The sequence below is a fragment of the Siniperca chuatsi genome, linkage group LG9, assembly GCF_020085105.1.
Source record: "Siniperca chuatsi isolate FFG_IHB_CAS linkage group LG9, ASM2008510v1, whole genome shotgun sequence".
Lineage (NCBI taxonomy): Eukaryota > Metazoa > Chordata > Actinopteri > Centrarchiformes > Sinipercidae > Siniperca > Siniperca chuatsi.
In genome coordinates, this window is record NC_058050.1 from 27170654 (window position 1) to 27186171 (window position 15518).

The window sequence follows — 15518 nt, forward strand, 5'->3', positions numbered from 1 at the left end:
TCAAACTAACTACAGCTCAGGCATAACGTAAGCCTTTACTTCTTCTTGGAAGGCTTTGTGGCATTTGTAGGAGGCAAAAACCAGTGGACAGGAACTGTGACTATCATAATAATACATGAAGGAAGCTCAGGCTTTCACAAATGGACTGCAGCATTTTATTTTCTGTGGTGATTTTTTTTTCTTGAGCAAAATTTAGCTAACTTAGGGACATCATGACTATCCACCATATTGATTTACGTTCTTAACTAGCCATTACTAGCCTCCATATTTGGGTCCGGTCCGTGGACTGGATGCATAGACTGGTTGCTTTCTGCTGAGATGCTGAAGCATTGACATTGTGCTATTGTGGTAGGCTAGTTCAGTTTCACAATAGCCACACTGTACAGAGGTTTCGTTTTGTTTCAGCTTGAAATGATCCCAAACTTTGGACACATTTTCTCTGGCCTGTCTCTTCTCTCCTCACTATTTTCTCTCTCTTCCTCCTTTTTGCAATCGGCGCCATCAAATCACACACACCTTAAGTGTGTTGTGCCACAGTAATAATCATCCATGCGAAACACAGTGCACTGTGTATAGTTATATGGATTAAACAAAGCTTTGTTGCAAAGAATTTGTTTTGATGATTTTTAGTAATCGAGTTACTCGAGTTTCCCGAGGAATTGTTTCGGCCATATTAGTTACATTCCACCACTGACCTTATCTCTCTGCTAGGAGGAGGCCATCTCAGCACTGGAAAAGTTCCCAACTCCTGCCTCCAGACTGGCTCTGACAGACATCCTAGAGCAAGAACAGTGTTTCTACAAAGTCCGCATGCAGGCCTGCTTCTGTTTGGCCAAGGTATGTGTCTGTGTCTGTGTCTGTGTCTGTGTGCGTGTGCGTGTGCGTGTGTGTGTGTGTGTGAGAGGCTGTTGCTTGGCAAAGATGGAGGGAGAGGGGAAGAAGAGATTTAGGGAGTAATGTGGATGGATTAGTAGATAAAAGAAAATGGGGAAAGAAGAGGGAAAGGAAGGCCTAGAGTAGGTATATGAATGAAGGTTTGGAAAGTCTAGATGAATGCTGCATGGAGAGAGGGATGTAAGAGAGAAATAAAGTGGTTCAGTTTATAGCTTCACAGAGACTGAAACTAGCATGACTCTGCTCTGTTAGTTTGAATTCATGTTCCTATCCATCTAATCTCTATTCATTTATTATTTTGGTAATAATCTTTAGTTCAAATAATATTGTGTAAAGGGCTATAGTATGAGAACAACATAGCCAGAAAGGCCACCCACTAGTTTAACCCTGGCTGTGCTTAAACTGAGTTGACTGAATAATCCTATTCTGTGGCTACAGGAAATTCTCGATTCTCTGGATTTGGTCTATTCAAACTTTAACCCCACTGGATTTCCGCCGTTTGGGGTTCCACCTGAACCAATATTTTCACAACATGATAAACTGAGTGGCGGTTGAAATGGCAGCACTTCACTTTTTTCATTAAGTTGCTGTGTTTGGCAACAGAACCCCCAACAGACTCCATTGTAATGGTCTTTGGTATATTCTAGACACACACATTGACATACCCAAGCCCATGCACAGAGACATACACACACTCTGACATGCACATAAACACATGAACTGAAAGACTTACATACCCACACTGACCACAAAGTGAAATATGACTGACTGTAACCCTCAGATGGACTTGGCTCCACTATTACTGGTTGGGATGGCATTTACTTGCTTGTTATTAGTAGAAAATGTGGGAAGGAAGAAGGAACAGCCTGGGGCCCGAAAAATCGTAAAGACTGACAAACGCATGCACATGTTAAAAACTCTGACACACAAAAAATACAGATACACACATACAATAACATTCCGGTGTGCATGCCCCCCTTACCAAATGACAACATCCTGTGTCAGTGACCCTTAGCCCCATATTACCACATTAACATACATTCCTCAATATCCTGTTGGAACCCAAACACCACTGGAGCCACTAGTCTTCATACCTGTGGAAACCTCATGTGCTGCTCATGTGTACATTTGCCTTTTACTTTGTTGTTCAGAAAGGACGTTGTTATACAATTACAACATTCTTGACTTGTCATTTGTGTGCCTTGCTGTATTTCTCAGGTAACTGCCATAGCTTGTGAGAGTGCAGCTTATGCTTCTGCGTACATTTTACATTCCACACTAAATTTGCTGTTATTTTACTGTGATGACAGCAGATGGAGGACAGCTGACATGTCCTCCACATGTGGCAGAACTGAACAAAAGTAATTGAATAAGGTATAACTGCGTTCTTCTCTTCTGGTGTGTGCATGTAAATCTTGCAGATAGCCAATGCCATGGTGAGCACGTGGCAGGGCCCGCCAGCTATGAAGTCCCTGTTTACCCGAATGTTCTGCTGTAAGAGTTGCCCCAACATCGTCAAGACCAACAACTTCATCAACTTCCAGAGCTACTTTCTACAAAAGGTACATCAAACAAACAAAATACACTGGCAGGCACACATAGTTAAACACACACTATTAACCATCAAGTCACTCTTGACAGACTGTGGAAACAAACTTGTACTCTCATTCAAGGCCATTGTGTTGGCCTTACAAGTAGAGCTCAACAGATAAATCAGCATTGCCAATATCTTCGGATGATTTTAGCTTATCACACATATATCAGTGTTGGCGTATATGTCGCCTGATAAGTAACAAGAAACTTCAGTGCAGAAGTACCACAAATATGTTTTGAGATTTGTAAACAGTGTTGCAGTTACATATTTTGTCCACTAGAGAGCCATGACAAGTTTATTTTTTAGCTGTAAAATGTCCCACTCACAACATATTTTGGGCCCAATTCCTAAACAACCAAGTTTAAGAATCCTTATCAAAAATGTTAATGCATGTTGATGTTAAAAACCAAATATCGAATGTTATATTGTTACTGGATTTTCACAATTCAAATATTGATTCAGTCTCAACATTTCTAGTATCAGTTGTTCTTTACTTTACTTGAGCTATCAAATTGTGTGTCTCCACCTTAATCATACCATGATTACTGGTTTGTCTTTGTTTTCCATGTCAGACGATGCCTGTTGCCATGGCGTTACTCAGAGATGTCCAGAACCTCTGTCCCAAAGATGTCCTAAACTTCATCCTTGACCTCATCAAGTATAACGACAACAGAAAAAACAAAGTAAAGAACACATTCACACACACATTTGCTCTAACATAGTAACTCTTAATCAGTTATGCCTATGGCCAAAACCTAGCAAAAACACAGCTTTTTTCAGTTTCAAGTTATTCCATGGCATCATAAACAGTAAAGTAAAAAAACACCTTTTGGCATATAGAAAACCTGAAAAGCAATTTAATTACATTTTGTTATTGTACAGATGCCAACAGTAAATCTTTGGTTCCTGTGATCAACATCCACAAACATTTGATTCCTCCTTCTTTTCCTTTTCTCTTTCCCCCTCCTGTCTGTTTTCAGTTTTCAGATAACTACTACCGCGCAGATCTGATTGAAGCGCTGACCAACTCTCTGACCCCAGCCATCAGCATCAACAATGAGGTGCGGACAGTGGACAATTTAAATGCTGACGTCCGTCTCATCTTGGAGGAGATCACACGATTCCTAAACATGGAGAAACTGCTGCCGAGCTTCAGAAACACCATCACTGTCAGGTTAAGAGCAGAATGTGTTTGTCTGTATATGCTTTACGGATGTTCTTCTTCATCATGTGTTTCTACTGACTGCTCTTCATCTCACTTTGCATGACAAAATAATTTTAAATGTTGGTATATAAGTCACACATTATTTTAGGAAATTAACCAAAAGTGTAGTTGCCAAGGATTCTACCTCAGTAATTGGACAACAAATTGAGTAAATACATTTTTACAGGCTACAATACCTGTTTTGTAAGACACTGAACTACGTGAGAAAGCCTAATTAGTCTTGGTCTCAAGTTTAGCCTTTGCTTAAAATGTCTGAAAATTAAAACGAAGATTTGTCTTCCACATAACACAAATAATACAAATAATAGTGCTGCATATCCATCTGCCATTGTCAGGTTAAGGAAGTAGCAGTTAACATTTGTAGGAAAGAAAGATGGAGTCACAAGATTTAACGGATGTATTATTATAGTTTATTAGAGCAAACTGTGTGCTGTTATTGTGACACAGAAAAGGCTTATTGGCTTCTATTAGTTATATTTTAGCATTCATTTCTGGAATATCCCTCATTTTTAATCTCTATCACCCTCCTCTTCCTCTCTCCAGTTGTCTGAGAGCGATTCGTCAGCTTCAGAAGAACGGCCATATTCCCAGTGACGCGTCACTCTTCAAGTCCTACGCTGAGTATGGACACTTTGTAGACATTCGCATCGCTGCACTGGAGGCTCTAGTGGACTATACTAGAGGTAGGAGATCAGAATCAGAAGCATGCTAGCTGTTGTTATTATTATTAGCATACTTGTGAAGCTCATTGATCTGGCTCACAGGGCCCTGGAGATCAGCATTAGGGGCTCTTTTGTATATCGGTTGGTGTCTGTGTTATAGGTTTGGGGAAGCCAGTTAAGGTGGATATATCCATCTGTCGTGCATTCATTGGATGTGTATAATACACTTACTGCTCCAAGTTTCACTGATAAATAAAATATTTTTTAAACAGATTCTAACCCAGATTTTAAATATTATAGTTGGGAAGAAAAACTATATTCTATGCGGCACTGATAGGTAAAGGTCGCTGTTTGCTGACACAGGGCCAGATCCCCGATTATGATGCCATTAAGTGTGTAGTTGAGATATAATATTTTAATGTTTGTTGAAAGAAACCCAGTGTTTTGTTTTTTCCGCAGTTCTGTTTTATTTTGACACATCTTCAGTATCTTGATGATATTTTTCGTAGTGACGTGTCCTTGTATTCAGGTTTGTTGTCTTTGTTCTCTCTTTGCATGGCGACTTTTTTTGTGTGGTGCAGTTGAAAGGTGTTCGGCAGAGCTACAGTGGCTGCTCAACATGGTTCAGAATGACCCAGCTCATTATGTCAGGTCAGCTAACACACATTTGAGCAAGCACACATATACACACATTCATGCTATACATATGCAAAGTCCTTCTCACTCTAGGTACAGTGTCCTTGCCTCACGTTATTTTTTGTATGTCATTGTACTATTACATGAAAAAGCAATGCAGCTAGAATATTAGAAAAAACATTACTAATGGTCTGATGACTGTCAATGTTTACCTCAGGACGAAGGGATTTTCGTCCCATATGGAATGAATTTGTTAGCGATTTTGTCTCAGTAGAATGTTTATAAAATTTTATGTGTAAAAGTAAGAGAATGTCAGCGTGATGACCAAATATTACCTCTAAGAATCTGAATGAATCAGAATCAGATTTTTTTTTTTGTCAGTTCCTCGACACCTTAACAAAAGCAGGCACAATAATAACTCTTTCAATGTACATATGGATATGTTGGTATTGTAAGATAGACTTGAACAAAGCTTTCCTTTATTTGTAGTTTTTGGTATCTCTGCCTTTTACAATGCCATTACGATATACACTTTCTGACACAGGCAAACCTGTGGATCACTATTATCTTTGTATTGTGTATTTTACCATCAGGATACATGATCATGCATGGGTAAATTTAAATGACCAACCTCACCTGCTGTAATGTTAAATGACACGTACAGCTGACAGCCAATATGGATTTTCATCTTATTGTTTGTTTGTTTGCTTGTCTGTATTTCTTGTTTGTTGTCCAATCAGACATAAGATCCTGGGTATGCTCTGTAAGAATCCACCTTTCACCAAGACAACAGACTCAGCTCTGTGTAACGAAGCTCTGGTCGACCAGCTTTGGAAGCTTATGAACTCAGGTGAGACACACACACACACACACACACACACACCCCTATACCTGCACTCTTTATGAAAGACAAGATGTAAAATCCTTAAGATATCTTCAGTCAGTCAGTCTGCCTTCACTTAACCAGCTGCACAGACATGCTTGATACACGCTTAACGACTAAAAACGTTCAAAAGCCTGTCACTGTACTATTGTATGTAGAGTGTATTGGGCTGGTTTGAGGAGCTTATGACTGGATATGACACAGCCATGTAAAAATCATTCATGTCATTGATCGGATGCAGTTGAAATTGTATTAGAAATGTGGTGAACAAAGCTGTGCAATGAAGAAGAGAAGTTATGCTAGCCAGCCTGTGCACACTGTGGCATCACAAACAAATAAGGCACTTAATTTCAGTTTTCATGTTGCCTTTCTCCTACACAAACATGCCAAATTCAACTGTGTTTGTAGTGTATGGCCAGCTAGTTGACAGGGAGGAGGACAGTGTGTCAGTTCCTAATGTACCTGTGTCTTTTAGCACTGAACCCCTTTCTTTGTGGCAACACACACGTTATATATTAATAACTTTTTGTGATGTGAAAGAGTTGCTCAGCTCCAAGGCTGCACAGCTGTCCGGTCAATTTTGGGGATATTGTATAACTGAATATTGGATTCAAAATGCATGAAGTAATCAATAGGTTTTGGCCAGTTGCTCTTTGGCTTTTTCACTCAAGAACAAATTACAGCTTCGTTTTTCCTCTGCTCGTTGTAGTATCTAACCACAAATGGACTGATCCAACTACAAGCAGGGGAAACTACCCTGTTGAGAGTTCACTTCATGCATGTTCAGTTTTTCTTGCAAGAACTGCTCTCACAATACTTCATCCACTAACACAGTGTATGCAACAGAACCATCTTTGGTTTCATCTGCCACAAAGTTCAGGTAAATTCATTTGTGCTATAAAGTTGTCTTCCTGTAGAGGAGGAATGACACTGCAGAGACCTGAATATGTTTGTAGAGAACCTCAAAAGAAACCAATTCGTCTTGTTTTTAGACATTTTTACAGTTTTATTTAACGCCAGCAGTGCCTATTTACCATGGCACTGAAAAACTCTAAAACACAACATCTTGAGCCAGTCTCATTTTACCAGTTCACTTTTGGTTACACTATGGCTTCAGACTTCTGAGGAGATATTTATTAAATCTACTGGTGCTATCTAAATATTTTCAAAAACCAGTGTGGCTTCAGAAACTACTGAGTTCCTTACAGATTTTGCTGTGTTATGGACTTCGTTTAAAGTAAAAGTGCCCAGCAGCACAGTTGGAACCACCAGGGCTTCGCCTTCAGCTGAAAGCTTGAGCCAAAAGCTTGAGCCAAACTCAGTAACCAGCCAGGAATGGCTTTGGTCGAGGAGGTCACCCAGAGTCCAGCAGGGTTCTTATTTTCCATTGACAGAGATGAAAGAAAACAAGTTTACGGTATCATTTTCAATTCCGTCAAAAATACAGACTCCTTTTTCTATTTAATTGATACAGAGATGCTGTATTGAGGTTAGGGTTGAGTGATATGTTAAAATTTTCCAACCAGCCACCGTCAGCCCAACATCTGGCGATTGCCCATATATTCGCACAGGTGTGTGTGAATATATGCTGCTGGGTTAGCTCACTGAACGAGTCTATCGCTGAGCAGTCAAAATGTATTGGAAAAAGATAGATGTAATCATTTCCAAAATTCACAACATGTTTTTAATCTAACGAAATATTCTGCTTTGATACAGATTTGTTGGCGTTCAGCCTTTCAAAAACAACATTTTCACTGCGGTAAAAGAGAGATTCCCCTTCCACATGTGTTTGACTGGACAGACTTCTGTCAGACTGCTAAACCAGTCAGCTTTTACACAATTCACTGAAACAGTTTGAACGTTTTCTGTAATCCTCTGCAATCGATCCCAAGGAAAGAGTTGGTTCTGCCTTAAATTAAATGATTGTGTTTTCAAATGCAACACTTGTGTATCTCAGTCAGCTGGTTTCCAGAACTTTGCTTTTTGCTGTTCTAATAGAAGGAAAAAGACAAACCTTCAAGCGGTTCATCATGTAGTGAAGTATAATTTAACTGCAAATGTTGCTGCTTTATGTTCCATATCATTCGAGGTTTTACTGCGTTCTTCTTAGTGGAATTGTTAGGAATAGCTGCACAGTCTTGGCTTACCTGCAGTTCCACTTGCTTACTTCATATATGTGGCTGCACATTCATTTCCAGTGAATGTACCGCAACGTGTATTGTCCATGTGGTGGTGTGGTTTAATTAGTGTGAATGCTTCACACTGTTGTTATTGTAATCTTTATTATATTCTGACTTCTTCTGTACATTTTTCGGTCGACCACTACTTCTGCATAGCAGCTACAGAAACCATTCAAATATTAAAATGTTCAGCTCTTTTAAGTACATGTGTGCACGTGATGCAGCTATTTTCTACCTTTTTAAAATATTTAGCTTTTTCAACATTTTGTACAATGTAGGTCAATGGAAAGAATCTTAAAATCCTCTTCAACCTACTCTACTTTGAAATGCTACTCCTTCTGCATGCTTTCAGCTATAGACAACTTTGAACGGGTCACAAGACTTATTAAACTTGTATTCAGCTTTTTGATATCTTTTTCAGTTTTTGAATTATCACAGTTTACGTTTTATGCTTTTTTCAGTCCTTTTCTGAGTTTATAATGGGTGTGTATTGCGCTGTTTAGAGTGTCACATGACTTGTGATGTCACCCACTGATCACCCTCTTCTGCCTTTCTGCTTCTTCAAACTTTATCCCTTGTAACTTCCACAACTTTAACTTCTCATACACAATTTAGACATCAAAATGTAGACAAATGTTGGGTATTTTAACATGGGGGTTAATGGGGATTAACTCGCTTTTGGCGCCAGCCTCAAGTGGCCATTCGAGGAACTGCTGTTTTGGCACTTCACGCTGACTTCATTATTCAGCCCCGGAGGTTGCCGCTTGAGTTACACACAGCTAATGTTGATTGGCTGATTAAACCTCCATCGTTTGTGCCTCTGTTCTGATTGGTGGATTGATGTTTTGATTGATGTTATTTTTGTAACAGGAGCTCACAATAGGCGCTCTTGTTGAAGACCAGTTTTCAAAATAAAAGCCCCCAGATGGTAACAGGAGCTACCTGGGTGGCCACAGACAATGCTGGAATTTCAAAATAAGTAATTCATTTCAGATTTCTTCATTTTCAGCAATACTTTGTAATTTATTCTTCCTTATGTTTTTCGGTTGACTACTACTTCTGCATATTTTAAGCTACAGAAACAATAGAAATGATAACCATTGACAATATTTAGCTTCCAGCTTTTCTAGAAATGTATTTCAGCTCTTAGCTTCTTTAGGTAATGCCTTTCAGCTTCCAATTCTGGCAATTCATTTCACATTCCTGCTTTTTCAGTAATGCTTTGCAATCTATTCTTCTGTATGTTTTTCTGTCGACTAATACTTCTGCATACTTTCAGCTACAGAAACAGTTCAAATGTCAAAATGTTATGCTCTTTAAGGACATTTATGTTTCTGTTCAACTTTTCAACTATTCCAACTCCCAGTTCTACCAGTTTTACATTTCAGGTTCCAGGTTTTTGAGCAGTCTAGAGCAATACATTTGAGCTTTCAGATTTTTCAGGCAAATTCATTTCAGATTTCTGCATTTTTAGCAGTGCTTTGCGATTTATTTCAGCTGTCAGCATTCACACGCATTTTCTGCAGGAAATGCAATTTTCTAGTTACTAATCTATTCTATAAAACATAGAAAATAATGAAAGATGCCCATCAAAGGTTTCTGAAGCCCAAGGTGACTTCTTTAAACAACTTGTTGTGTTTTGGACTGTCTGTCGCACAAAAATATGTTCCATTTACAATGAGATAAAACATAGAGAAGCAGAAAGTCCGTACATTTGAGAGGCTGGAACCAGAGGAAATCCGGTATTTTTCTTTGATAAATGACTTGATTTGTCGACAATGAATGTCTGTCGATCGATGAATCGTTTTATCAACTGAATGTTTCAGCACTGCTCCATAGAACAGACAGGTTGTCTTTTTAGTGCACAGTCGATGGTAAACTTCATCATTTTGCTCTTTACAGGAACACGACTGCTTTGTCCTGAATGTATGTTTTTTCCATATCTTACTGCTATCTTGAACGTAAAACAGTAGTTCTCTCAGACACATGGCTCTAACAGAAATCCACTCAAAATCTGTGCACTTCCTCCCTAATATCAATAATTGGTTACAATATAAGCAGTCCCCATGCTAGGTCTTTGTAAAAATGTACTTCTTGCAGGGTGTTTTTTTTTTTTCCAAATCAGTGTGTTTAGGAGATGCCACATTATAGCCATTTGCTGTTTGCTCTACTGTCCTTCTTGTTCATTGTCATTGGTGTGATCTCAAACAACACATATTCTTGTTAGGCACATTAAGAACCAGCCACCATCTGTATCAGGGACAGTTAAAAGTACCACATTCTTCATGGAAGTAATTGCAGTAGGGTCATTGGCTGAGAGAGTGTTTCAGATGAAATATTTTTCTCCCTGTCTTTTTCCTTCATTATTATCTGCTTGTTTCTTCCAGTCATGAACTGAAAAAGGTTCAGGTCTACTTTTTGGTGCTGTGCCTCTACCATATACACACATGCTTCTGCCTTCTATTGTGTCCTCAGGTTTCATTATTTCTCTTTCTTCCAGGGGGTCCTATGTGTCTTTCAGCTAGCTAGCCCGGCCATAACGGTTCACTCTGCCAATCCAAATACACACCACCTCAAAACCCAAAGTATATGTTCACAATTCCATATTCCTGAAGACCTATGGGCTCTCATTGCAACATGTTATTTAGTTTATTGACTTACAAGCATAAAGGATGAACAAAAATATTGATGATCATTATTTCCAGTGAACTTGATGATGGTCGGTCAGTCAGTGTGGGTGGCTGCTGGACAGCCTGACTGTCCTGCCAGTTTAAATACATAGTGTGGTAAGCTTAAATACTGTGTTATGAAAATGTGTTGGTTGTTTTATTCCTCTCCCCCGATAACCCACAGCTGTCCATGTGTTAAACACACACATTCACACAGGATGATGTTTCACTGTCTGAAGGTCAGTGCCGTAAGAAGACAAACGCAGCGTACTTTCTGCTGCTGTAAGAGTCATTTATTTCAACCTTCTTCTAAAGCCACAGTCCACCCTCCATGTTAGGCGCCTGGCCTTTGGATTGTCAACTTCAGCAATATTTGGTGTTGAATTCTTTCCAACTCTCAACACACTGCTACTCAAATGACTCGTATATTGATGCATTTGGCTCTCATGTCATTGAGAGCTGATTATCTTGTATTTAGTTGTGCTCACGTTGTCTCGGAGTGAACGTCAAATAAAATGTGCGGTTGAAGAACATGTAGCTCAGGATTAATGACTGGGGTAGTTAGTACCACCAACTGAAGGCAAGCGTGTCCATAGCTTTTTCGAATGGCCACACTCAAAAATGGGGTGAGAAGCCTGCTGTCATAGAGAGGGGCAAGATGCAATAATCATTCAAGTGAAGATGTCGGTGAACACTTTTGGACAGTTTTTACTCCAAGATGTTCATGGTTTTTACACACAAAAAGTGATGTAAGTAGAGAGCTCAAGAGAGATGTTCAATCCTGCCTACTTTCTCACCTCCACACACCTGGCCAGCCGCTGTGGAAAGTGGCCGTGACTGTATGATTGTCCATTTTGGACGTCAGAAATTCTGACATGAGAAAGCTGTCGGCAGAGGAGGTTTCACACACTGTTCAGTGATGTGACAAGCACTTCCTTTGCAGCATACTGACCCTCTTTCTGTCTTTGTATTTCTGTTAGTACCTCCTGACTGGTGGCTGCACTGAAATGCAGTACATCATCTAAGACTCTCATTACTTGTCTCCCTCTCACTTCGCTCCATCCCTCCATCCTTCCTTCTTTCTCTCTCCATCTCTCTGCCTCTTCTTTATCCAATTCCTGTTACTGATGGTGGTTTTGTTATGCAGGTGAGGTGTTTTTTATCACACATTTTATCTCTCCTTCCTTTTCTCTGTAGCTATTTTAGATAACTGGTCAGGTACAAAGTGACACAGTGAGCCTTTACTACTCGTTTTCTATCGCATTCGATCTAACTAGCTTTGCCTTTTTTTCCCTATCCCATTGCCCTCATGTGTCACTCCCATACCTCCCTTCCACCTTGACCATCCTTTTCTCAGGTACCTCCCATGACTGGCGGCTGCGCTGCGATGCTGTGAACCTCTACTACACGTTGTTTGGTTTGACTCGGCCCTCCTGCCTCCCCCTGCCAGAACTGGGCCTTGTGCTCAACTTGAAGGAGAAGAAAGCTGTCCTAAACCCCACCATCAAGCCTGAGCTGGGGGTCGGCACTGTTATGGACACGCCTGCCAGTATAGGCATCCATGGTGTCGGCATGAGCTACACTGCTGTAAGTGGTGTGGGGTCATTCTTAGATTAGATTAGATTCAACTTTACATTACACATGTACAAGTACAAGGCAACGAAATGCAGTTTAGGTCTAACCAGAAGTGCAATACGCAAGTGCAGGATATAAAGTGTGTGCATAACTGCAGGATAGAGCAGTATTATGAAAATATGTTACAAGTGGTACTATGGACATTATATACAGATGACATTACTATAAACAGAAGTATACTGATGGATATGTACAATAGTGAATTGGACTGGGCAGAACAGCAGTGCAGTGAATATGAAGTAGTGCAATTTATGGAAATAGTTAACAGTGCGGTAGATATGATTGTCACATTAGTTAAAGACATACTACATCACGCAACAACTCGAGTTTCATGGGTTTCTATGCTAATGGTGATGTAATCAACGAGATGCTTGGTGGTCTTTATTTCTTAATGTGTATTAATGTCTTTGATTTAGTAATGTTACATACTAATTTTCAGATGGCACACAGATAGCAGCTGCTACATAAAAACTGTGTTATCTTTGGTTGTGTCTATGTAATTATGGGAACTTTATTGCTGCCAACAGTATTTGGCTGTACCTCATTCCCATTGCATCACTGTTGTACCCAGAATCACTGTAAAGAGCACAATTCTGGCAGTTTTGCCTATAAAAACATCTCTCTGACAGCTGATTGAATCAGTGTTATCCTAGCCTGGGCCCAGGTTAACTGTGGTTCAGACTGCAATGACAATACAGACTAAACCTAAGAAGCTGCTGCCAATATTTACAGTAAAATTCTTATATGGAAGCATATTAAGCATTCCATTATTCTGCTCAAAAGTAAATGCCCTCACTGGTTTCATATACTCCCTTTGAATGTGTTGCAAAATCACAATATAATTAATGTTACATTATTTTAAAGAAAATTAAGTAAGCCATACTACTACATATTCAAGTTTCTTTGTGTCTGCCAGGTGGATGAAGAGCCAGATCCTATTTCACTAGGGGTGTGTGGGGTGGGCCAGCCCCCTCAGGGCCTGAAGAGGAAGGCAGAGACCCCGCTGGGCTCCCCTCCAGAGCCAGGACAGGTACTGCAGCAACAGGATGATGATGGAAGAGGAGGCCGCTACAAGATCAGGGTAACAGACTCATCTGGTGTGACTTTTGACCTCACTGTTTTGTTTCTACACTCCTGCTGTGCTTGGCTTGCCACTGTGCTGCTCTTCTGTCTTTTGTTCTCTTTTATTCAGGCTAATAATTTCTGGCTTCTGTTTAACTGAAATCTGCAGTGTTGTGTTACAATAACGTCTCTCACAGAAAGAATGATGCTTATTGGTGTTTATCTGGTATTAATATGTAGTTCTGGTTTGTTGTAGTTCAACACAATGGAAGATGAAGATATCGATATGGAGACTGTTCATGACAGTCAGGCCTTCATTCACCATCATCTCAATCTCTTAGAGAGACCCTCTACACCAGGTAAGCACACACACACATGCAAAATATTACTTACATCATTCCCAAAAAGAAATATGAATACCCATGACCTCGTATCACACACACTTGTCCTCTTTCTAGGTAAAGAACCACCGTCAGTCGAACAGTCCATGCTCTCCATGCCCGCCACACCGGTGCCGTCCTTTTCCAAAGAGACCACGTCTCTGTCCTCTAAACACGCCGGCGAACATGGCCACCACCATCACCACCACCACCACGAGCACAAGAAGAAGAAGAAGAAGCACAAGCACAAACACAAGCATAAGCACAAACACGAAAGCAAGGACAAGGACAGAGAGAGGGACAACTCCCACGCCTACAGCAACAGCCCGGCCAGCGGCAGGTCCCTGCGCTCGCCGTCTCTGTCTGACTAAAACATCTGGAGGGAAGTTCGGTTTCCAACTGCTGTTGTTTCAGTCAGGGTTAACTGGATACATCCATCTGGCATCCCTGTGAGTATGAAGACACAAAATGGAAGGCAAAACATGTTTAGTTGATCTAAATATTAATTACTCAGTAGTATTGTAATACAGGAAGACACATTTGGACAAAGTGTGAAAGAAAAAGATGTTCAGGTGTTGTAATCGTCAGATAAATGGCAGCACTGAATTCTTCAGCGGAAACAGCAGTGCACGTTGGCTTGAGAAAAGGAAACATGGAATTCTGAACTGTGGTTGCAGTGTCATTAAGGTAAACCCTCCAGAGGTGTCCATGTGTCCTCACCCCACACCACACACACTCAGCCTGCAGGAGTTTGTGGACTTTTAACACTGCTTCCAAGCTGTCTGAGGCATGCAACCACATACAGCTCTCTCCACAAACAGGCAAATACAGTCTCAGCCAGCCTCACACCCTACATAGACTCCACTCTGGTGTGCCTCATCCCCACAGCTCAATCCCAACATTCAGTGAGCGGCTTTCGAGGGGAAACATCATTGATCATGGTGTGGATTTACCATTCTGTCTGGACTGAGCCTCCGGTGTCTTTAACATCCTGCAAATGACATTTCCCTCAAAGATGAAAATTAAACAGGAATTTCACTGTGCTGTACAATCGAAACTCGAGTAATACTAGTCTGTTTTTTAATACCTTTTGTTTCCTAACTGTCATCATTGATTAAAGATGCTTTTGTATTCATGAATGTTTTAACTAGATTAAATCCAACTCCACAAAGGCATTTACGGCTGGGTTTACTCAGCCACTGTTTCTTGGGTTTAATTAGGTGGTTTTCAATTAAAGAACATGCAGAATTCAATCTTCCCCGTGAAGATAACCATAATTGTTTCAAAATTGTGATTCAAAGTGTTCTTATTTAATCAGCCTTCTAAATTCATCTTGTCTTGCTTAAATGAGACAACAAAAGTCTTTTCATGTTTACATTCATGTAAAGATTCTTGACAGTAACAGTAGTTAAATAGTAACTGTTAGCATTTTGTTCCATTTAGTGCTTTTATCCTGGGAACCCTTGTTTCCCTTGTTGGGATTACAAACTGTTAAAATAAAAGCTCACAATAATCTATTGGAAGCTATGAGACAATATTGGTTTCACAAATGTACAGTAGATACAGAAGAAAAAGTGGAATGTACAAACTTTATGGGAAATTAAGGATGGAACTTAATTCAGGAACCTGGGCCTAATATTTTCTACATTGTAATTTTTGTTTAAGTAATTTGATAAGTATTTTTAAAATAAATGGAAT

The 15518-nt window shown here is 40.0% G+C and overlaps 1 protein-coding gene across 1 annotated transcript in view; it reads left to right on the plus strand.

Annotated features, from left to right (window-relative positions):
• taf2 (TAF2 RNA polymerase II, TATA box binding protein (TBP)-associated factor) overlaps window positions 1–14995 on the plus strand; it is a 30444-nt gene extending 15449 nt beyond the window's left edge. Inside the window, exons 18-28 of the mRNA XM_044206922.1 lie at window positions 712–837; window positions 2316–2456; window positions 3061–3171; window positions 3469–3662; window positions 4257–4396; window positions 4957–5026; window positions 5752–5861; window positions 12101–12330; window positions 13295–13459; window positions 13697–13799; window positions 13899–14995. Coding sequence (XP_044062857.1) covers window positions 712–837; window positions 2316–2456; window positions 3061–3171; window positions 3469–3662; window positions 4257–4396; window positions 4957–5026; window positions 5752–5861; window positions 12101–12330; window positions 13295–13459; window positions 13697–13799; window positions 13899–14191 — 1683 coding nt within the window. The 3' untranslated portion in view covers window positions 14192–14995. The remainder of the gene's footprint in view (window positions 1–711; window positions 838–2315; window positions 2457–3060; window positions 3172–3468; window positions 3663–4256; window positions 4397–4956; window positions 5027–5751; window positions 5862–12100; window positions 12331–13294; window positions 13460–13696; window positions 13800–13898) is intronic.
• The last annotated feature ends 523 nt before the right edge of the window (window positions 14996–15518 follow it).